We start from the raw sequence: 24,255 nt of genomic DNA on the forward strand, positions 1-24,255 counted from the left end.
CTGCTGAGCACCATTTTTGTGAAATAATATGAAAAAAGCACTGGCTCTAGAGACAACAAACTGTATTCAAATTCTAGCTCCCCCAATACATAACTGACTGGGACCAACCAGTCTTATAATCTCTCTGGGCCACAGTTTTCTCATCTGTAAAATGGGGATTAAAATACCTGCACTGCCTTGCTCACATGATTGCGTGCGAGAGCATTTTATGAAGTATGAAACACTATGTAAAGCCAAGAGGATATCCTCATTTTAAAGTTTGGGCCAGAGGTATGGGCTATTTTGGCAGGTGGGAGAAGCATGTTTCTATGCATCTGATCTTTACTAAAAAGCCTCACTTTTTCATCATTATGACTGCCTCATCACTCAGAGTGATTTAGAAAGTAATTTTTATGGTTAAAGGATAATTGCTTATAAAAGAATGAGGCTCTACATGTCTACAATGTGTAGATGGCACTTATAGAATGGAAAAAGGGAAAGGTTTTAAATTGCTCTGTGCCACAGCCTTGCTCCTTTCCCTCATAATCGTGAGAAGGACAGGGATTATCACTAGTTTTCTCTCAAAGAGTTGAAGAAAGAGAACCATGTTCTGATATTCTGGCTACCAATAGAATGCGTGTGTGTGTGCACAATCCAAGGGAAATCTTATGAGTCCAGAAATTGGCATGGAGGTGGCTGTCATAAGGTTTCTCATGGATTTTTATCTGGTTAACCCAGGATACTTTAGGCTTTTAAAAATTGCTTCATTTTGGTATATTCTAGCACACTGGACAGAGATGAGAGGGGACAGCAGTGGTATAAGTAATTATAAGCAATTGGATGGGTGTTGGGAGCTGTTTACTAAAATCTCTAAGGCCATGTGTAGTTAAAAAAAAAAAAAAAAATCCCTCCAGGTAACTCTGATAACCCTTCCCCCTGAGTATCACTGATCTGAACCACTAAAAACACAGGATTACTTGGTTCTGCCTGACTCAGTGGTTCTCCATCAGGAGTGACTTCCTTCCTTCCTTCCCTCTACTTCAGTGACATTTGGCAAAGTCTGGAGGCAGTTTTGGCTGTCACAACGTGGAAATGGGAGAAGTGCTATTGGCATCTGTGGGCAGGGCAGAGATGCTACTAAACATCCCCCAGTGCCCAGGAGAACAACCCACAGTAGGGAATCCTCCAACCCCAAATGTCAGTAGTGCCACAGTTAAGAAACCTTGAATTAAACCTTCCCCCCATCTCCATGCCTAGATTTTGATATGGCTTCTCTCTAGTGACTGAATTGACATTTAGATAACCCAGAATTGCAATGAAAAGTCTTAAAGCTCTTTTGAAAACTTGTTGCTAATTTGATGGTGTGATTTTTCTAAAAAAAAAAAATCACCTGGGGGAGTTTCCATTAATTTGGCATTACACTCTAATGCAATATGAGATTGTGCAGCATAGTCTGTGATTGTTTCACACAACCTTTGAAAATGAATATTCGCTTTACTTTAGCCTAATGAAATATATGGCATGAGGATTATGGTGCAAGCAAACACTGGCTTTATCACTAGTTTTTCATTAGAATGTAGGAATCTGAAAAATTCCAGAGCATATCCAGTTTGGACAAAACTTGAGCAATAAAAAATTATTTAATATTTAAAGAAAAGACCAGCTTTAAACTTTAACTATTATTTTAATCATTCAAAAAATTGAACTAAAATTTGAATAAACTATATTATTTCTTAAAAGAGCTTCATTTTAGGTAAAGTATAATTATCAGATTAATTACGCTTTTTGGAATAAATTATATCAAGTTGATTCTAAAAAGTATTACATCAAGGAAACTGTTAGGTAAGAGCCTCTTAACTATCTTCACATTTGCTCTGTAATCAAAAAAATCTTACAATTTTGCCATATTTCTTTTATAGTTATACATTCTCAGATATTTCCAAGCTAAATAGCACTCCCCCCCCCCCTTTTTTTAAATACTTTTTAGCTCCAGGCTTGAGACAGCCAAGTAATAAATTATCACAAAAACTCATTATGTGGAGAAAATTGGTATTGTCAGAAAGTAAAATGTATGAAAATGGTTCTGAACCCACTGGTGTCAGTGTTAGATCATGTCTGTTTCTTACAACTTTGCTACTGTAAGTTCTTCCAGAATGGATAAGAAACAAAACTTCAGCTAAACACATAGATTATTGGCAATAGAAGATTAAATTATTTTTAACTGGAGTTATTACTTTTGAGTTACTCATTGTTACCTATAGCTTTTCATATATGCCTCACCCTTCAGGCTGTTACCAATTAAACTTAAAAGGATTTTGCAATTATTTTTAATGTTTCAGTAAAGATAGGTTTTTAATAATGCAGAATCAAAAAAATATCTAATTAAAAGCAAAATTATAAAGTAGCTCAGAACTTTAAAGTGTTCCTAAATATAGTGTTTGTAAAAGTTTAGGTCATTTTAACAAGTGAGGGTTTTTTTAAATCAATGGACTTCGGGCCAGCTAAATACTTCTAATATGTTTTTAATCTCCTTTGTCTTGTTTTGAAATGTCAGAGATGGGAAAATCAACCCATGGGAAAAGTTTATTATTTATTTAAGTAAATCATAGTTAATATTATATTTTACTCAGAATTATTAACATTAGAAACAAACTATTTTAAACCATATTCTCTCTTTAAATCATAATAAAATGTATTTTTAACGACCAGTAACATTTTAAATGCCAGTTATATTGTTCGATGAGACTTAGCATGATCCTAACATGCTGAAGACAAATACAAAATAAATTTATCCAATTTGTTATTATTTTAGTGGTTTGGAGGATAATAATATCCTTTTTCATTCATAGCCTTAACAAATATATAAATGATATTTCCCCACTGCACTTAAGTATAGCGTACCCTTCATTTTGTACAGTTGTCAAGAGGAAATAAGAGAGAAAAATAAGAGGAAATAAGAAGTAAAAAGGTGAAATTCGGATATTAGTTTTTCTTATTTTGGCCCATTGCCAAAGAAACCAGAAATAAATTTGTATAAAATTCTGTGTGATAATTTTCCTCTTCTTTAATGGTATACATTACATTTAAACACCTTTTAATATGTACCAATTCTATTTTCATTTTCATTAATGGGGCAAAGATACTGAGACCGAGGCCATGTGTGTATGCACCTAATCTGTGCACATGTGTAAAAACTCAGAGAGCATGTTTGGGTGAAAAATGCACAATTTGAATTTTCAAAAGCTTCTCTTTTCCAAAGACTTCAATTCAAGCAAATTTAGGACAAAATTAAAAGTCATTATTGCTTTCCCTTTGGTTTCTATGAAATTAGAAAGAAACAACTCCACTTAACAACTTGAACTTCCTAAACTCTAGACCAAATAAAATGCCTAGGGTTTCCTTTCCTGGTCTTCACCAATGCTTGACATATAGGCGACAATAAGGAAACATGACACTCTGCTGTCTTCTTTTTAAAAAAAAAGTATCTTAAATTATAACTTAATTATACACATTAATCACATTTTTTCTAACAAATTAGAATAGATTATCAAAATGTCATTTAGATCATTTACATTGTCATAATCCTACATCAGGTGAATCAGACAAATACATTTCTGGATTGAAATAAAGAGAGAATATGGCCAAAAGAAAATTGGGATTTAGTATCTTTCAATGAGTTTCTTTCTCCCTAATGCCCTGTCTCTCACTGAATGTTCTGATTCCCACATGGGTCACTAATATAGGGAGAAATGGTAAGACTGATGTCAAATTGCTTTTTCCTCATTTGCATGCTGTATGCCATGGGCAGTTTAACCCATGCAAATTAGAGCCGCCATGCTTTTGCAGAACTGCTTCCCTCTGCATTGCTCGGAAAGCATGTAAAATAAAAGGTGGTCAGAGATTCAGCACACTGCCTGCAATATGCCTGGTGATTAAATACCACATCATCACATCCATCAGGCTAGAGGTTTCATCATACTCATGGAAAACTGAAAAATGATCTCTTCCTTTTGGTGTTCGCACATTCATTTCAGTAGTCCTTGCCAGGGTTTCTGCCAGGTGACTGCAACTTAAACCAAAAGATAATTCTGGAAGAGAACTCCTTTTTTTTTGTGTCGTTCTTCTTGATTAATTCAGCTCCGTGGCTATAAATGTCAGTGGCACTGGGCTTTGGGTTGGTTGGGCCATTACTTGATGTGTGCCTCTGCTCTCCAGGGAATGATGACACACCAGATGAGTCATTGTTATAGCTGGAATCTTGGGAATTGCTCTGTTCTGTGACTGATGCTAGATTTTGGTACAGTAGCAATCATAGGAGGGGGAAGGCCATGACCGTGGCTTGGGCAGGAGTCCCACCACACTGGGGAACAATTTCTAATCCCATGCATTTTCCCATTAACCTGAGGGTGACCAACTTCACCTTCCCAAAATAAAACGAGGACCCAATGTTTGTATATATGTGTACACACACAATACATATACACATATATACACCATTGTATTCAGATTTGAAAAATCTCAGTCTAGCAATTGGTTTTGAACAAAGTTTAAATTTATTTCATCTTTTCTAGTTTCTACATGCTACAAACATCGTTTTCTTAGTTCCATGCAGTAACTATGTTTGTAACAATTCTATAGAGAGCTTTTAGAGAGCTTTTTTTCTTGTTGCTTATGCTGGATCACTGACTTATTGAGAAATGTCACTTTGGTCATATCTAAAATTCATACATGCTGAACAAACTTTTCTCTTGTAGGATCTGACGGCATTAGCCAAAGAATTACGAGAACTCCGGATTGAAGAAACAAACCGCCCGCTGAAGAAAGTGACTGATTACTCCTCCTCCAGTGAGGAGTCGGAAAGTAGTGATGAAGAGGAGGAAGATGGAGAGAGCGAGACCCATGACGGGACGGTGGCTGTCAGCGACATACCCAGACTGATGTAAGAGGACAGCTTTTTAAATGTGGGCCAGGGAGGGCTAGGTCTCCAAAATGAAAGGCTGAGAAATATGAATTAAATGTAAGATTGTTTATGAGTCTCTGGCAGGATCAATCGACGTTGGGGATTTGTCTTTTCACTAGAGCATAGATCTATGACTGTCTCTCTTCATAGACACAGTTACTTACTAGTAGAATACATGGCGTTTCTGCGACAGTATGTTCTCTATCCAGGCACTGTTGCTGAGTTGTCTCTTTGGTGATGCTTTCTTGGTTCTTGTCATTTCCAGAGCAAATGATATTGCCAGGCAGACTGTTGACACGTCCCTATCCCCCTGGAACTGGAAGAGTGAAATTATGGGCAATGACGTTTCAGGGTTAAAATGAACAACCTGAGACATATTCCATCACCACTAAATAAGGAGGAATGCATGTGGTAGTGTGGGGTAGCATCCCAAAAAAGAATCGGGAATCAGATAATCCTGCAAGAAACTTCTGAGTGTCCGACTTAAATCTGTCCATCAAGCTTCTCTATTTCATTGTCTTCATTCTCTCATTTATGTGATCCTTTTTTCTGTGACCTGTGACTTCACCACATACGTTCTGACAGCCTCTTTGCAGTCTTCTTTTTGGATATTTGTATCTATATTTATATCTACCTATAATTCCCTTAGTATGTATACCCTTTACTCTTTTCTCTTTTTCAGTGAAGTGGAGGCTCACTTCTTTTTCTCTTGGGACTAGATATGATGAAAGAATCCCTCCTCTTCCCCCTTTGCTTCCCCAATTCAAACAAACGCATTTGTACAGTCCCATTCACATGCATCTCTCATTTCCTCCCCAAAGAAACATAGGAGCTGTTGTTCTTGTTTTCTGTAACTTTGATAGAGTGATGCTGACTTTCCAACTTCACTCCTCATTCACCTCCATTTCTTTGGCTCAGCTACTAGGATTAGTCATCACACCACACTCACTCCCTATAGAGAAGATACCATTTCAGGCTATAAATTACTGTCCTCTCCAGCAGGGATTGGAGACACAGAGCTGGCCAGTCCACAGGGAATGTCTTCCACTGATTAATGATCATCACATATAAGCAATTCTGAGAGGCAAATCCAATTACCATCACAGAAAAATCCATTCTTGTTATTTTACTGTTGATTACCCAGTTATTAACAACTATAAATATGCAAAAAGATGACATTTTGAAACAAATTTCATTAAAGTGTTTTTTAACAGCAAATAAAATTGTTGTAAGAGGCAAAATCACTAATCCAGAACATTTCTGCAAAATATGCTGGTCTTCTCAGTTTTTGTATCAACTCAGCATTCGTTAGTTCTTCTCACAGATGTTTCGAATTCCCTTTAAGCACTGAGTGTACAACTATCAGGATGAAGGCAGGTAATGAATTTGAAAGGTTGGTAAAACTTTCGCTGTGTATTAGACACCATACTGAGGGCTTTGAGAGACATTCAAGAAGTGCATACCTGAATTCTGCCTTCCAAACCCTTAGATTCTAGTTAAAAAGAGACAAAATTATACATGGAAAATTTCAGGGTAAAATCAATATTTGGTGGAATAACCAAAGGCAGCCTTGGAAGGGATGTTAAGTTGCATTTGGTTTTTAAGCTTCCTGTCCTATTTTGCAAGGCTATTAATCCATCTCTTCCCCTGCTACAGAAACACCCACCTTTCTAAGATTGCCCAAATAGACCATGCTAAACTTCCACTTTGCCGTCTGGCACTCTCCAGTCCTTTAGAAATCACCTACGCACAGCCCAGCCTACACTAGTGAAGCCTGCCCCCTCTGTGCTGCCACTGTCCCTCGAGTGTATTCCTTTAGTTTCATGTAGTGCTTCACACTGGCATATTTAGCACATGCTGGGTCCCTGTTAGGTCCCTGAGGATGAAAACTGTGCCTTATTCCTCTCTCTACTCTTAACACCTCGCATGGCATCTGGAATGAAGTTGGTCTTCAGTGACTTTGGTTTACATTTACTTTTGTTAAACTGAAATTGCAAGTCCAGGCTTCAAAGGGTTTACAGCCTAGTCCAGAGGAAAGACGTGTACACATATCACTGCCATCGAGATAGAAAAGAACATGGGGTAATATTAGAATCGGGGGGATGGTTGAAGTGAAGGCCCAGAAGGTTGAGTTTACTAAGGGGAATGTGGGGTGTATGAGGAGGGAAGTCTGGACTGGTGAGACCAGAACAAGAGTGTGCACTTGACCATGTAGCCATTGGGGAAGCGTCAAAGGTGTCCTGAGCCGGGGAGTGACGTGATGGCTGCTATGTTTGAGAGAAATCATTTCAGAAAGGTGATTTGGAAAGGAAACAGACTCCAGTCTGCTAAAACAATCCAGAGGCTCTGTTACTATAATCCTGAGAAATAATAAACAGACTATCCTTGAATGGTTAGAGTGGAGGCAAAACCTGCCATGGTTCTTGGAGAATTGGTAAATCTTAGACAGATTGAAATGATCACCCATTAAAGAATATTTAAAGTATTTAATTGTAAATGCGTCATGTTCAGAGAAAAAGGCAGGATACAAACATGTTGTATGTATTCCAATTTGGTAAATATATGCAATTTTTGTGAGTATAAAATATATACAGTCTATTCTGCTACAGCAGGATAGTTGCATGCCTTAAAAACTTCTCATATTAAAAAATCCATTATAAAACAATAGCTTCTTTAGGAAAATGGTATTTTAGAGTTCGAGTGCTTCTTATATACATTCTTATCACTTTCATTTTCTATTGTTAAGGTAAACCTTTACCTTTTGTGCTATATATTTTTAGAGCAGAAATAAAAATATATTGCAACATAGGTCACTACCGTGAAGTGGATAGCTTCTCAGAAATGTAGCCCAGCCATTGAGACAAGCAGCTGCAGATCCTAATGTGCAGAAGGCTTAAAAACCAAACATTTTTCTGTGTGCAGTGCTGGTTTCATATTTATAGCACAAAGTATAACTTATAAGAGTTAAGACTATCTTCCCTAACTATTGGATTACACTATTTCCCAGTGACTCAAGCATAGAAAAATGAATGGAGGGAAATAGAGCAAAACTATGACAGTGATCACCTCGATTATACAACTCTAAGGGCTTTTTATTTTATGCACTAGAGGCCTGGTGCATGATATTCATGCAGGAGAGGGGTGGTCCCCTCAGCCCAGCCTGCACCCTCTCCAATCCAAGACCCCTCAGGGGATGTCCGACTTCCAGTTTAGGCCCAATCCCGCAGTTGGACATCCCTCTCACAATCCGGGACTGCTGGCTCCTAACTGCTCACCTGCCTGCCTGCCTGCCTGCCTGGTCACCCCTAACTGCCCTCCCTGCCAGCCTGATCACCCCTAACCATCTCTGCCTGCCAGCCTGAACTGCCCCCCCACTGCCGACCTGGTTGCCCCCAACTACCCCCACGCCTGGTCACCCCTCACTGCCCTCCCCGCCGGCCTGGATGCCCTTTACTACCCCTCCCCCTGCTGGCCTGGTCACCCCCTACTGCCCGCCCCCGGCCTGGTCACCCCACACAGCCTGCTGTTCAGTCATTTGGTCGTCCCTCACTAACACCCCCTGCCAGCCTTATGGCCCCATGCAGCCTGCTGTTCAGTAGTCTGCCCAGTTGTTTCGGTCTTGACAGCCCCTGGCTTTTTATATATTATGATATCCCCAAATTTATGATGAGCATGTGCTATTTTTATGATCGGGAAACACTAAAAGCTTTATAGAATAGGAGGATGGAAGGAAAGGCCTGTAGGTTGACTTGCATCATATCAAGCAAGTCAGAGAGACATCCTTCTGTATCAGAACAGTACATGTGAGGCAGGGGCTGGGTCAGTAGGGACATCTGCTGCTTCCATAGTCATTGAAGTTTGTACAGTGTCACAAAATGCATTCTGGACAATGAAAGTCACATACTTTTGTGCTCCCTCCTTTCTATTCTCACTAGAAAGCCGTGGTCCTCACCCCATTGTTCACCTGGGCCTGCAGTCCCCTCTGCCTTTCCATCCATTGTTCCAGTTCTGTCCTGTTAAGTGTGTGGTAGCTGGGCTTCGATCATGCTGTATCCCCACTGCCCTCAACCCTTTCCGCCCTGGGCCATGATTGCCCCAGGACATGCTCCAGCCAAACTAACCTCTTCGGTCCTTACAAATGCCTTGCATGCTCCCCGTGTTGTTTCTCTTCTCGAAATGACCTCTCTCTTTGATTTCATTCTCACACACATTCTGCCTTTTATTTGAATACTAGTGACCCGGTGCACGAAATTCGTGCACATTAAAAGGGGATTAATTAGAGGAAATAATTTAATATTGCTATTTGCCCTTTCTCTATAATAGAAGTGTCAGAGATGAAAGAAAATTAGTAAAATGTATATGAAAACCTTCCTCCTGTCAGAGTCCGTGGCACACCACGGGACCCAGAGTCATGTCCCTGCCCACCCACATGCACCTCAAAATTGCGTGAGACCCAGACCCGGTCGCCTCCCCCCCCAACACTGGGCCAGATCCACACCCGGCCAGTCCCACCTTTGTCAAGCCCTGCTGGGCAGGGGGCGTAGCCTTAGGTCCCCTGGCCCGGCACCAGGATGGGGGGCATGGCCTGAGGTCCCCCAGCCCAGACCGGGGCAGGGGGTGTACCTTGAGGTCCTCCATCAAGCCCTGCTGGGTGGGGAGCATGGCCTGAGGTCCCCTGTCAAGCCCCGCCAGGTGGGGAGGCGCAGCCTCAGGTCCCCCGGCCAGCACCAGGAGGGCGGCACAGCCTCAGGTCCCCCGTCAAGCCCCGCTGGGCAGGGGCGCAGCCTGAGTTCCCCTGACCCAGCACTGGGGGTGCACCTTGAGGTCCCCTGTCAAGCCCCGCTGGGTGAGGGGCACAACCTGAGGTCCCCTGGCCCAGTGCTGGGGCAAGGGGTGGGGCCTGAGGTCCCCTGTCAAGCCCGTCGGGGGCAAGGGAGGGCGTAGCCTCAGGTCCCTCCTGATTGCTCGTTAAGGCTCCTTACGGGAACTTGGCCTCAGCTATGAGTGCAGCCATCTTTGTGATGGAGTGATGGTCAATTATTCCCTCTTTATTAGATATGATTTGTGTTATGTGTTAATGCTCTTCTGGATCCTAACCTCTTTAGTTTCAGAAACCATGTTTTCTTCAGCTTTTATATTTACCAAGGGCTTTTCATATAGCAGGTGTTCAATAAATGTGTATTGAATTGAATTAAATCAATCCCTGCAGGAACACTTTGACAAATCCAATTAGAGGAAATTATTGTTCCAAACCTGTGGCCTCATTACAGTAAATTTCCTATAATTTTCTCCTAATCAGTGAGGTGCTTTGTTTTTTACAGTTTATAGGAATTTGGACAATTAGTTTTTCCTGCCCAGACTCTATATCAGAAAAATAATTTTTGCAACAAAGGATTATTTAATTATAAAATGTTATAGTTGTTTTAGCCTTAGTTTTTTAATCATTGCCTTTTAAAAATTCTTTTATTGTTAATAAGTTTTTTAAGTTTTAGATTTACAGAAAAATTGTGCAGATAATACAGAGAGTTCCCATGTTGATCCCCCCGACCCCTGCACAATTTTCCCTATTATTATCATAAAGCATTACTATGGAGCATATGTTACAATTAATGAGCCAATATTGATACAATAACTGGAGTCCATAGTTTATTCAGATTTTTTTACTTTTTACCAAATGACTCTTTTCTGCTCCAGAATTCCATCTAGGATACATTTCTCTTAGTTATTTAGTTGTCATGTCTCCTTCGACTGCTCTTGGCAATGACAGTTTCTCAGACTTCCCTTTTTTGTGATGAACTTGGCAATTTTGAGGAGTACTAATTAGGTATATGATAGAATGCCCCTCTATTGGAATTAGTCAGATGTTGTTCTCATGATTCGAATAAGGCTGTGGTTTGGGGGAGGAAGATAACAGAGGTAACGTGTCATTTTTATCACATCACATTAAGGGTACATATTTCAACATGACTTGTGAACTTATATGTTGTTAGAGCTAGAAATGGAGGGCATGCTATGGTGAAAAATTAAGGCTTGAGTGATAAGTGAGGAGCAGGTCATGGAGAGCCTATAAGCCACCGGAAGAAATTTTAAGTTTATCCTGTAGTCAATGGGGAGCTGCTAAAGGTTAAAAGCAGAAGAATGACACGGTCAGATTTGTAGTTTAGAGAGCTCACTTTGGCAGCTGTGAGGAGTGGATATGAGGAGACAGGGCTAGAGAGTGACCATCAAGAAGACTATTGTTCAGGTAAAGAGGAAGCAGACCTAAAAGGAACAGCGACAGAACGGATAGCGAATATTTGAGGCATGCTTAGGAGGTAGATTGACAGGCTCTAGATTGAATGTGAGGGGTAGATGAGAGAAAGTTTTCTAGTGGGACTGCGGAGTTTCCATGTCTATCTTGGATAACTAGATGGCTTGTGGTGCCACTAACTGAGGGCAGTTACCCAGGAGGAAGCACCAGTTTAGGAGAGAAGATGGCAGTTTTAGTTTGGAGCATGTTGAGTTGGAGAAACCTGTGGACACCTAGGGGGAAATATCCAACAGGAAGTTGAAGAAATGAGTTTCTGAGTAACATTAATTTAGGATTATTCCACACACAGGTGATGGCTATAAGTGGTTGTGATGGGAACACTCCCAAAGGTTATATAGAGTGAAGCAGAATCCTGGGTACCAGCCTCATCTAAGAAGAGCACATGAAGGAAGCAGACAGGGAACAAAAAGCAAAAGGAAAACCAGGGAAAAGTTGCCTCCCAAGAGTTAGAGAGAGAAGGATGGAGTGGGATGATTAGTGACCACTGGCAAGAGGCCAAACACCATAAGCATCAGTAGAGTTTAAAAACTGAGAGGATAAAAAGATTTAGGAACCCTCAACAGATCAAAAATGTGTGGAGAAATCCTAGGTTTGAGAACTAGTCTGATTTACTGCTGATCTAGCAATAAGTCAGGAATTCCCAAGGATATTTTTCCATTGATTTTTTTAGGGAGAGTGGGAGAGAGAGGGAAAGACAGAGAAACATCGATGTGAGAGAAACACATTGATTGGTTGCCTCCTGCAAGAGCCCCCACCAGGGCCCAGGCCAGGGAGGAGCCTGCAATCAAGGTAGGTGCCCTTCGGTCTGTAGGCTGATGCTCTATCCACTGAGCCAAACCAGTTAAGACAATTGCAGCAATTTCTTTTTCTATGTCTCTGTAATGCTATTAATAGCTCCTTGCTGGGGATGAAATATTAAAAATGCCTCTTTGGAATTTCTTCCCAAACTTGTCAGTTCTAGCCCATATTTAGATCATTTCATTCACTGCTCCAGTGTAGTCCTTTTGAAATAAGTGTCTTGCTATACATTTTTTTTGGGGGGGGAGCGAGGGAGGGGGGGTCCGGACTTGTCTTTTCGCCTCTGTTTTAGATAAAAATCCTTGACAGATGTCTCCTCTGTGCCGGGATGTCCTAAGTCTGTAGTGTTTCTTGCGTCTTGGATTGAATATTTCATCAAATGCTTGGACTGGACTTTGATAGGATCCAAGAAACCAGAGATGTTTTTAAAATTTTTAAGAAACAGTTAAAAGAACAAAATGGTAACAGGTGTGGTTAATATACCTAATGGAGAAACAAACATTGATAATTTTCCTGTTTTTAAAAAACCCACTTTCAAAGAGAGGCAGCTGTGGCAGTAGGATAGCAATCGATACAGTGTTGAAAACAGAAGCCCCGCAGTTGAGCTGCGCCCCTGCTGATGCTGCTTCCTTGGTGCTGTGGCCTGTGCCGCAGAACACACAGAAAGCATCGGCCTCCACTCTCAGGGCCAGTGTGAGATCCTGCTACCTTCTCCATTATATCTAAACTCTAGAGCAAGAAACATACTGGAAACAAATATGCCACAGTGTGGGGTGATTACACAGGTTTAAAAAAGTACTGACTACTGCCCAACCGGTGTGGCTCAGTCATTGAATTGACCCATGAACCAGGAGGTCCCTGCTTTGATTCCCAGTCTGGGCACATGCCCAGGTTGTGACCTCGATCCCCTCGATGCAGGAGGCAGCCAATCAATGATCCTTTCTTGTCATTGATGTTTCTATCTCTCTCTCCCTCTCTCTGAAATCAATAAAAATATTTTTAATTAAAAAGTACTGAATACTGTTTGAGTTCAACAGCCTCATTAACTGATGCTCTTAATTGAAATGTCTTCTTTATAACTATTGTAAAACCCGTTTTTCAAACAATTGATTTTTGCATTTCTATTCTATGCTAAACTCTGTGCTGGGTATACAATGATGAGCAAAGAGACAAAGATTCTGTCGTCATAAGCATATGTTCCAATGAGAGACAAGGAGAAAGTTAAAAGAGAGTCAAAAAGAAAGAATAACCAATTGGGATAAGAAAGGAGGGAAAAGGGTAAAGAGAAAGAAGAGGGTCTGGTTGGATAAGACAGGTTGGTGGTGAGAAAAGGTTTCTCAGCCAAAGTATCATTTAAGATGAAATCAGACCAATGAGAGGCAACCAGCCACGAGCCAGGGTGGGAGAAAGCCTTCCAGGCAGAGGGAACAGCCTGTGCAAACACGCAGGTCAGGGTGTCTGGTCCCTCCCTCTGGCTGCTGGGTGGAAATGAGGTCGAGAGGGGAAGCTGCTGCAGTGGGACACCAGTTCAGACATCAGTGCAGCGTTAAAAATGAATATGGAATGTACCGAAGGCCAGCGGACTGGATACTTAAAAATGGTTAGAATGGTAAAGTTTAGGTTGTGTAAATCTTACCATCATTTTTTAAAAATGAACATGGAGGAAACAGGCATTCCTGAAGCATGCGTCATCGTGAATATTGTTCTTTTCCATCTCAGACCAACAGGAGCTCCCGGAGGCACGGAGCAGTACAATGTGGGGATGGTCGGCACGCACGGGCTGGAGACCTCTCACACGGACACTTTCAGCAGCAGTATTTCAAGAGAAGGAACCTTGATGATACGAGAGGTAAGTTGGTATGAAACCTGTGCAGGGGAAGTGCATTCCTTAAGAGGTGTTTATATTAGCACTTTCACAGAGAATGCTCACGGCATGTGTTTTAAGTGTGGGGGGCGAGGGGGATGGGGGGGGCAGAAGCTTGTACTTCTAAATGGTTGGGTGATTTTAATTGTCCACTGCCTTCTTTTCTGTATCCTTCTAAGCTTTCATAGTGTGACTTAATTACATGAGTCCAAATTCTCTGGTAGGATTTATGCAAATTGGAATACAAAATTTAAGCCCGTGGATATAAAACTGGCAAACCTAGATATTTCCTACCTCAGGAAAATAGGAAAGAATGGTCTCTCTGAATAGCATCCATGCCTGGTTTTGCCTCCTTCTCCCATGGTTTTATCCTTCTGGGTTTTATGTAGAAAATGCTCAGTAGTTCCAAGAAATGGTGACATTATCTTATCTGGCTAAATTAACATTAAAAAGACTATTAAGCTATATTGGTGAAAGAACAAAGAAATATGCAGTGTACCTAAAAATGCACCTTAGTGCCCTGGCCTGGTGGCTAAGTTGATTGGAGTGTCATCCCAGACAACAAAAGATTGTGGGTTCGATTTCTGGTCAAGGCACATACCTGGGTTACAGGTACCATCCCCAGTCAGGGTGCATACTGGAGGCAACTGATCTATGTTTCTCTCTGCATCGATGTTTCTCTCTCCCTTCCTCTCTCTCTGAAAATCAATAAAAACCTATCCTCAGATAAGGACTTTTTTTTTCAATGCATCTTAGCACTTTGAGTGACTTTTTTTTTTTTTTTTAACTCTGGAAACATCATTTTCTTTGGCGGGGGCGCAGGGGAGCACATGTTCCCTTTCACCTGTCCCTCCACCATGCAGAACCTCCCCATTGTATCTGTGCTAACCAAGAAGGGCCTTGCCAAATTATAATCCCTTTTTCACGTCATCATCACCATGCAAGCTTGACAGCAGGTCTTTACTTGGAAGGGAAGTAATGGCTGATGACATTGGGCAAAAGCTACTTGACCTCTCCCCTGCATCTGTTTTATCTGTTAATTTTCATAAGTAATAGTCTACGACTCATAACATGATTGGGAGGATTAAATGAGTTAAGACATAATAAGCATTTATTACACATAAACTATTTTATTTTATTTCATTCTCTCCATAGAGTTGAGCTTTCCTGTTATGTGTTCTTACTCCCAACTCCTTCCTCTGAAACATAAATATTCACCACCTGTCCTTCTTGCTGAGCCAGGACAGATGGGGAAGCCCTCACAGCAAGCGCTGCTCTCCAAAGGCAGGGGGGGTCTCACTTTTGTAAGAGAGAAAGGAACTCTAGTGTTGAGATGAATGAAGCCTTTGAAGGAATAATTGGCAGTAGGGCTAAAACTGGGAGAGTAGTGCACAATGCAGCTTGTTAGAATTTTATTTCCCAGCGTTGCCAAATCTTTTAGGCTAAAGAGTCCCCTCTGGTCAGCCTGAAATGGAAAGTGAACCTGGCTGCGGAAGTTGACCTTGGACAGTGCTGGCATATACCAGAAATCTCCCAGGGTGGTGAGTGGGTCATTTCCACAGGCGTGTGGAGGGCTTCTATCACGATGGCTTGTCACCTGGGAAAACATGAGAAAAAAATGTCCTGGAGTGAGTTACTCCCTGACTCCAAATAAAAGGAACCCGATTTCTAACGTGGTTGAAAATTTGCTTGAATCTTTACAACAGCGTCAGTCCCTTGAAGCAGGTATCTGGAGCCACATTTTCAGTTCAGCTGGCAGCCACATCCGAATGGCTGCCTATTATTTAAGGCACTCCAATATGCTCTGGCCACAGTCTATCACTTTGAAAATAGCATTCACCAGTATCTTATAAGAATTTGATCTGTTGAGGACTCCCAAATCTTTTTATCCTCTCAGTTTTTAAACTCTCCGGTTCCCAAATGTGGACTTTTAGAATAGCAAACCTTGAGTTGAAATCCATTAAAAAGTACATGAATTGCCCTAACTGGTTTGGCTCAGTGGATAGAGCATCGGCCTGCGGACTCAAGGGCGTGTGCAAGAGGCAGCTGATTGATGTTTCTCTCTCATCGATGTTTCAAACTCTCTCTCTCTCTCTCCCTTCCTCTCTGTAAAAAAATCAATAAAATATATTTTTTTAAAAGTACATGTATTTTTTAAAATAAATGCAAATTAAAGTATGTTCCTGACAATAAATAAGAAAAGGAAAAGAAAAAGGAAACAAGAACTTAGTTTATAGGGTGCTATTAGTTCAGTCCCTAAGATGAACATCAAGGAGGACTTGTTCCGTTCGTCATTCTTATAGGAGTGGACCTTCTGGAACATACTCTCTCTGCTACCCCTGATCTTGTGATGCACAAATTTGCCTTGTAGTGCATGCCCCACCTCGGTGCTTCTACTTTCCCTACCCTCCGGCTCCCCCAGACCTTACTTACTCTAGTCCTGGAGCATACCACCCCAGCTGTCATCTGCCACTTTGTCTATGGGGTCCATCTGCTGGGAGAGCTGTTCTCCCTTCCCTACTGCCACCCCTTCTTCCCCAGCAGCCCCGTGTGGGTCTGGCTCAACCTTCCCTTTCTCCTTGAAGCCTCTCCTGGGACTCCATGAGCCTCTGTTCATAGCACCTTCCTTCCTGACCAGCTGGTGTCTCTCCAGGGTCTGTCCACCCCACTGAACCAGAACACTAGCTTATCTTCATGAAGCCTCTATTGGTTTCAAGTAATAGGAAAAAGAACCCACATAAAACAGCTTGAGAAAAAAACAGTGGGGTAGGTATCAGAGGTGAGGAATAAAGAGTCAGAGTATTTCATAGAAGGACACCAAAGGCAGAGAGTGAGTTGGGATCCTGTGCAGGGTTTTGCAGATACTAAGAAGTGATCAGGAGCTCAGGCACCTTCCCATGTGCACATCTCTGGCTCTGTCACTGTTTCCGCCACATTTCTCCTTTGTTTCTCTCTCTCTCTCTCTCTCTCTCTCTCTCTCTCTCTCTCTCTCTCTCCTCTCTCTCCCCTCTCTCTCTCTCTCTCTCCTCTCTCTCCTCTCTCTCTCTCTCTCTCTCCTCTCTCTCCTCTCTCTCTCTCTCTCTCTCTCTCTCTCTCTCTCTCTCTCTCTCTCCTCTCTCTCCTCTCTCTCTCTCTCTCTCTCTCTCTCTCTCTCTCTCTCCTCTCTCTCTCCCAGCTTTCTCTTCCTCCACATGCACCTGTTCTCATCCCTCCACCATCCCCCATTGCAAGATATTCACCACATCCCAGTCCAGCTGGATCTCTCAGACCCAGTGGTACATTCCGGTGGCAATCTGCTTGGCTCAGGTGTGTGATCCTGGTCCATTCAGCTATGGCTGAGAGCAGAGCCACCTAGTACAGCAGCCTCCCAGGGCACCTGGGCTCTGTCAACAGAAAGCCTTGGCTCAAACCCTGACTTCACCACTTACAAACCTGTGTCACTTGGGGCAAGTTAATTGAATTTTTTACACTGAAATTTTGCCCCTGTCAAATAGGAAGCTAATGCATGGTGTTCATGTGAGGATATAAACACCAAGTGTTTAGCATGATCCCAGGCGCATGTTGGAACCTCATAGTGTCCACCCCATGGGAATGGTGAGGTCATGAGGATTATAGAGATTTGGGGGATTCTGTTAATAACATCCTAGAGGTCAAGGCTGCTGTTTACTTATTTTTTGCATTTCCAGCAGAATGCCTGGCATACAGAAGGTATTTCATTCTAAGAAGGTGCTGGTTGAATGAACAAAAGGGTGATGTCTCAGAAGTGGAGAGAGATTCGTGGGTCATTGCTGGATTCTTTCAACTTTTCACTGTCTGGGCCATTTCCCCTCATAAACCTTTCAGGTCTTTGAGAACCAGTTTGTCTGCATCCATTTTTGGCTTGAGGTAGAATGCTCCTGAGAGAAGAGAAACTAGAAAACTCTAAAGAGATCACTTGTGATTTATGCTACTGGTTAAAAAAGCCTTTCAGTATTTGAACAGAAATTAGGAAAATGGAAAAGCTGCCCAGTACACATAAGAGAGACAACAATAAGAGAAATTAGTACGAACTCCCCGAAATGTTATTTAGAAGATGAAATGTGCAGATGAGCTATGTGGCAAAATGAATCCAGAAAATGCCTCTCTCTGGGACACTTTATGGGTCAGGAACATGTTGCCAAGAAACATGGAGGGCACTGAAGTTTTCAGTTACTTCTCAAGCTTCCTGGTAACATCGGTTACATGCACCCCTTCAAGAACTTGGGAATCTGTTTTATCTTGAAAAAAAAAAATGCCTCCTTTCCCTTCCAGCCAGAGGCAGGTGCAGAGCTATAATTGCAAAAACAGGACAGGGGCTGGCTGGCATGGCTCAGTGGTTGAGCTTCAGTCCATGAGCCAGAAGGTCATGGTTCAATTCTCGGTCAGGGCACATGCCCAAGTTGAGGGTTCGATCCCCAATGTGGGGCATGCAGGAGGCAGCCGATTCTCTCATCATCATTGATGTTTCTATCTCTCTCCCCCTCTCTTTTCCTCTCTGAAATCAATAAATATATTTTTAAAAAACAACAACAAAAAGAAAAAACAACAGGACAGGTTCTGGAAAGAAGAAGCCTGGCCGGTGAGGTGGTCAAAGACACAGCATGAACCCTTGCCCATGGCAGCCAGTCCCAAACAGGGCAGGGAAGGCATCGGCCTTGCTCCTGACTGATTCCTGCTTGTTCAGCAAAATGCCTCACATTTAGTAGGCACTCAGAAATGTTGGGTAAATGAATGAAAGAAAGAAAAGGCAAGGAAGGGAATCGTAACTTAATCAGATCTGCTCTAAGAGCCCTTGATGAGTTAGTCGCATAAATGTTAAATTAAATAGCGCAGTACTAGCGAGGCCTTCAATGGGGTGGGCACGGGCTTTTAGGGAGCAGAGCTGTCTTTCAATCCTGTATTTTGTCCCTGAGATTTTGGGGAGGAGACTTTGCTTTCCTGGGCAGTGATTTACAATTTGTTAGGTCAAGCAACTCTCAGTAAAAATTTTAGAGCACGCCACAGAATACAGTGTATTTATTTACAGATTATACATCTGCCTTACTGCGCTTTATACACTATAAAATACCTTTAAAGGGCATTAAAATGGGGTACCATAAACGGTATTTCAAATGCTTTACTAGTCATGCTGGCTTCTTTTTTTTTTTTTTTTTTTTTTACTGGGTGCTATCACAGGGCATCATGGTTGCTCATTGAGAGATTCAACATTAGTGATAGTGGATGTAAATCCGTATTTTCAAATAATCTTTGGATCCTCACCATGGCTTCTTGTTATTTATTTATTTATTTATTTTTACCTCCTCTCAGATCTGGTTAGTTAATCATTTGGGTGTATTTTTCTTTGTGGGGTTTTGGGGGTTTTGTTTAAGATTTTTATTGATTTTCAGAGGGAGGGAAAAGGAGATGGAAAAAGAAAAACATCCATGTGAGAGCAAAACATCAATCAGCTGCCTCTTGCACACACACACTCCCCCCCTCCGTCCCCAGGCTCAAGCCCACAACCTGGGCATGTGCCCTGGCCAGGAATTGAACCTTCAACCTTTCAGTGCTTGGGATGACTCCCAACCAGCTGAGCCACACCAGCCAGGGCTAATCATTCGTCGACTTTGTGACTGACAAAGAACCCTGAGTTGGGTATCAGCTCTGCATTTTCTTGGAGTACACATGTACATGGATTATTAGTGTTACCTCATCCCGCTGGTGGTTTTCAGCCATTTTTAGGGCATGTTATCTGTTTTGTGGGTTTGTGTCATTATAATCTAGTAATATGATCCACAGATTCAGTTACCTGATGTGTATGCACAAGAACACACCCAAATATTTTCAAGTGCAGGCCCCACTTAGCCCCTCTATCTGCGGCATCCTGCCTTTCCACAGGGAACCCCTACATCCCATGTGACCCCTGACTGCCCCTCATGGAGCAGCATAAGGCCTCAGAGTCAATCCATACTAAATATTAACAAAGCTTAACCTCTTTCTTATTTTCTTAGGTATAATAGAAATTTGAGTGGTATCTTCCACACGCCAGTGGGTCAATTTGGAGACCACTACGCCTGTGCTATGTGAGGGGTGATGTCATTCGGTGGCCTTTGCCTCCCCCTCTAATCCCCCTCCCCATGTGTTGTGCCCCCTCAGACATCTGGAGAGAAGAAGCGATCTGGCCACAGTGACAGCAATGGCTTTGCCGGCCACATCAACCTCCCGGACCTGGTGCAGCAAAGTCATTCCCCGGCCGGAACCCCCACCGAGGGCCTGGGACGTGTCTCTACCCATTCCCAGGAAATGGACTCTGGGACTGAAGTAGGTGCTGGGCAATAGCCACAACAGCTCTGTTTTCCTTCAGGGGTTCTGAAACCCTGCTGTCTTCAAGAATAGGTCCTTCACAGGCTCCCAGAAATGTGTGTTGTTGTTTTTTTGGTTCCTACTCTATAGCTACTTATACATATACTCAAATAGGGGAAATCATAGAAGCAGAGCAGTGAAAGTTCTCAGAAATCATCGGGACCAGTACCTGATTTTACAGATGAGGCTCATAGAGGGGAAGAGCCTTGCCCAAGGCCCATAACTGACTTGAGACAGCACTGGGACCAGTATCGGGACCTCCTATCTGCCAGGCCAGTGATAGCAACTTCAGCCGATAGAGAATCCAAGGTCAATAGTTGAGGTTCATATTTACATTAATTTAGTCAAACTAAGTTTGACTTAAATGAGATGAGGTCGAAATGATTTATTTATGAAAAATAAAAATCAATAAATAGACAACATTCTCTATGTGTTCATCTTTCTAAACTCCAAATTGCATAAGAAAGGGAGGAATGGGATATTATCTTTCCCAGATGGAAAAAGTCCAGGAAAAAAGCCTCAATAAACACAGTGTTTTAGGTAGTACTCATAGATGTCATTGACCAAATTGACCAGTAAGGTGAGTTCATAGTGCTTGGTCATATTTCATGAGCAGTCCTGTGAGTCATACTTAGGCCCTTTCCTACTTGTGATTATCAAGCATGTGCACTGTTGGTTTTATGTCGTCCACACACTAATTTCTTATGATGCACCTTTTGGATTCTAAAGTTATAGAGTAAATAGGCTTTGTTTGCCTTTAGGAAAAGAACTGAGAAGTATATCGGAAAGTGCAGCAGCCTATTATAGCATGCAGTGTGGGCAGATTTTTTCCGCCAGAACACCTCTCTGGGTACCAAGGAAGACTCCATGGGGTTGGACCCTGGTTCAAATTCTGCCAGCATTCTAGCTCTAAATGAGATTAGTACCTGCCCCCACCTCCTTCACAGACTTCTTCTAAAGATCAAAGGAGAGAATGTGTATGAAAGTACTCTATTTGAGAGGGAGAGTCCAACCTTGTAAAGGATGAAATGATTTTGATTTTATAAAGTGGAGGGGAAATCTTGAATTAAGTCAGATGGGATCTTTGTGGTTTTCTTCTTATGTGTTTAGGGGTCTTGGGATGTTGGTTATATTTTTTAATAAAAAACTAAAAAGTAATTAAAGACATTTATACAAAAAAAGAAGTGCTTCTTATGTTGATATTAAAAGAACGTGAATGTAGTTGAAAGAATGGAGATGACTGACAAAATGAGGAGATGGTTATTGAAGTTCCTTTTACAAAACTCTAACATGGAATATCGTGATGTGAGCCTGATATTTGAGTTCACTGTTCCATAGACTAATTCTGACTTCATGTCTTCATGGTGCTTTCCAAGCCCTTGAGACTTATTTTTTAAGTAAGTCCTCAAGGAACGTAGCCTGCAAACCTAGTATCTTCATGAAGTCCCCAAATAAGATATATGAATATAATTACCCTTTTAAGGGAAAACTGTCATAGGAAGGAAAAATCTTCAATTCCTGGATGAAATTGTCTCTGCATTAAAGATTTTAAGGCTTCTTGAGCCAACACCAATCCTCCTGCATCAGGAGGCCAGTGTGGAAGGGCCCTAAGTCCCTAAGAGAGAGCCTTTGGTTAACTGTGCTGCTGTGGGAACATGCTTACCTGATGCATTGCCAACTGTGTTCGACTTTAAGAATAGTTGGTCAATATGAGATTGCTTTTACTTCAAAGGAGAGATAAGCTCTCCAGTTATTTTACCAGATATTAAGGTACCACATAGGGTCCAAAATGTAATTTGTTCACTTGCATTCTGATAATTAACAAAGGTACAATGGCTAGTGAGTAACCAATACCAGGAGAAGCTAGAGAGAGAGAGAGAGGCATACACTGTGACTAGGGGGTTAGAGTGTGAACAGCTGGATAGATAAGAATCTACAATTATTTTGAAGCCCAAGCAAAGTATTGTTAGCATTATTTGTTGCTGCAGTATTTGTTTATCTGCTCTTTTTCATCTTCTTGCTTATTGTTTAGTATGGTATGGGGAGCAGCACTAAAGCATCCTTCACCCCCTTTGTGGACCCCAGAGTATACCAGACATCTCCCACCGATGAAGACGAAGAAGATGAAGAATCATCAGCCGCGGGTAAGCTAGAAAGCCCTGACGCTTTAGGCTTTCTGCTCTTGCCTGATAAAAAAAATAATAATAATCATTAGTTCAATAGTTAAGCCATGTATTCTTTAGGCCCTAACTTAAAGGGAAGACTTTTATGTTTAATTATTATTTTTTTTAGGATTCCTAAAACAAATTTCGTTCTTTCTTTGCATTTGTCTTTGATTTCTTCATGTCACTTGTGGTAGGAACCCAGAGGTATCCAGGGGCCCTAGGAAAAACTGTTCCTCAGAGATCTCCAAACTTACAACATGTTTCTCAAAAGCAGTTTCTGGGTACAATGCTGTGCACGCAGTAGACACTTGATAAGTGCCTGTGAAGTTGTGTTGAGCTCCAGGTGTGTGCTTCCCACTGCAAAAGCCTGGCTGCTTTCCACAGTCTTGCTTTCTAGACTTCTGCGACTCACTAATCATCAGACTCAACTTAGGCCAATTCATCAGCTGGCAATGTGGAATTTCAAAAAGCAAATCCTCCCTGCATATATGGCAGAGCATGAGGGTGATGTATTTAATTTTATGAGTAACCCCTTAAACTACTCAAGTGGTGTCCATAAGCCTGTTTGACTAATGGATAAAATACTGCTTTTATGAATGACATACTTTACTAAAAAAAGTGTAAAATATGCATATTTCAGAGTTTCTTTGCCTTTGCTACAATGCACACTAAACAAGAAGAAATCATTGTGTTTTGAAACCCCTTCTCCATAACTCCATGGGTTACTTTTTAAGAAGCCACTGACTTCTCTGATTCTTTTTCTCAAAGCTCTATTTACTAGCGAACTTCTTAGGCAAGAACAGGCCAAACTCAATGAAGCCAGAAAGATTTCAGTGGTCAACGTAAACCCAACCAACATCCGGCCCCATAGCGACACACCAGAAATCAGAAAATACAAGAAACGCTTCAACTCAGAAATACTTTGTGCAGCGCTGTGGGGTAAGTTGGTGCTCTTTGCAGCTCAGTAATGAATTGACCCTCAAGCATTTAAAGCTGGGGGATCTTACCATCAGAAGAGCGCTGCTGGAATCATGGGTGTTAGAGACCTGACCTGGGTCTATCTTAGCCTCAGGAAAGATCAAGAACAATTTTATATGTAGCACAAACAGATACCCAGGATAATGACATGAGATTCAGAACCACCTGACATAAGTGATGGACTAGAGCCAACAATAGATCTAGCAACCACATAATACAACACCCACTGTGTGATGTGCCCCACATTCTGTGATCCCTACAACATCTCACAAGGGGAATAAAGGCATTACCTCTCTTTCACAGCTGAAAAACTAGCCCAGCATATTTCAGTGAATTGCTAAAGGCCACACTAGTAATCACAGGATAAAATTTGAAAAGGAAAATAGATGATGAACCTTCCCCTTTAGTTCAAAACATGAACCTGCAGTTCCTGTGAAAAAGATCTGCAGGTTTTAGCTGACCTCAAACTCAGTGTAGGTGTGATGGTCTGTGTTATTATAAATGTCATGTTCAGATCAAGGAAAGACATGCCCCACCTGTACCCATCTAAAGTACCAGACCGGGTTTGGGGGCCACAATTTTATAAGGATAAAGGCATTTGAGATGTTAGTGGAGAAGAGCGTGAAGCCCAAAAACCATTTCATGGGAGGTGTGATGGAGAGAAGTAAGGCTCTGTCCTCTGGAGAAGAGACAGAAAACACCATAAATATGTTAATATTGACCATGTACCTGAAAAAGCAGACATTGATGTTCCTCAGAAGAATGACATACAACAAGCAAGAGAAGTTAGAAAGTTACCTGTTCATGAATATAGTCCATGGTGCATTGGACCTGTGTTTAT

General features: G+C 41.7%; 1 protein-coding gene across 5 annotated transcripts in view; it reads left to right on the forward strand.

Annotated features, from left to right (window-relative positions):
- The window catches only part of TNIK (TRAF2 and NCK interacting kinase), a 372,736-nt gene that overhangs the window by 326,124 nt on the left and 22,357 nt on the right, over positions 1–24,255 (forward strand). For all 5 annotated transcript variants that reach the window (XM_080655707.1, XM_080655708.1, XM_080655709.1 and 2 more), the window contains 5 exons: positions 4,734–4,918; positions 13,767–13,896; positions 20,065–20,229; positions 22,304–22,415; positions 23,205–23,375. In XM_080655707.1, the coding sequence (XP_080511833.1) occupies positions 4,734–4,918; positions 13,767–13,896; positions 20,065–20,229; positions 22,304–22,415; positions 23,205–23,375 (763 nt within the window). The remainder of the gene's footprint in view (positions 1–4,733; positions 4,919–13,766; positions 13,897–20,064; positions 20,230–22,303; positions 22,416–23,204; positions 23,376–24,255) is intronic.

Source organism: Plecotus auritus (assembly GCF_963455305.1).
Source record: "Plecotus auritus genome assembly, chromosome: 2".
NCBI lineage: Eukaryota > Metazoa > Chordata > Mammalia > Chiroptera > Vespertilionidae > Plecotus > Plecotus auritus.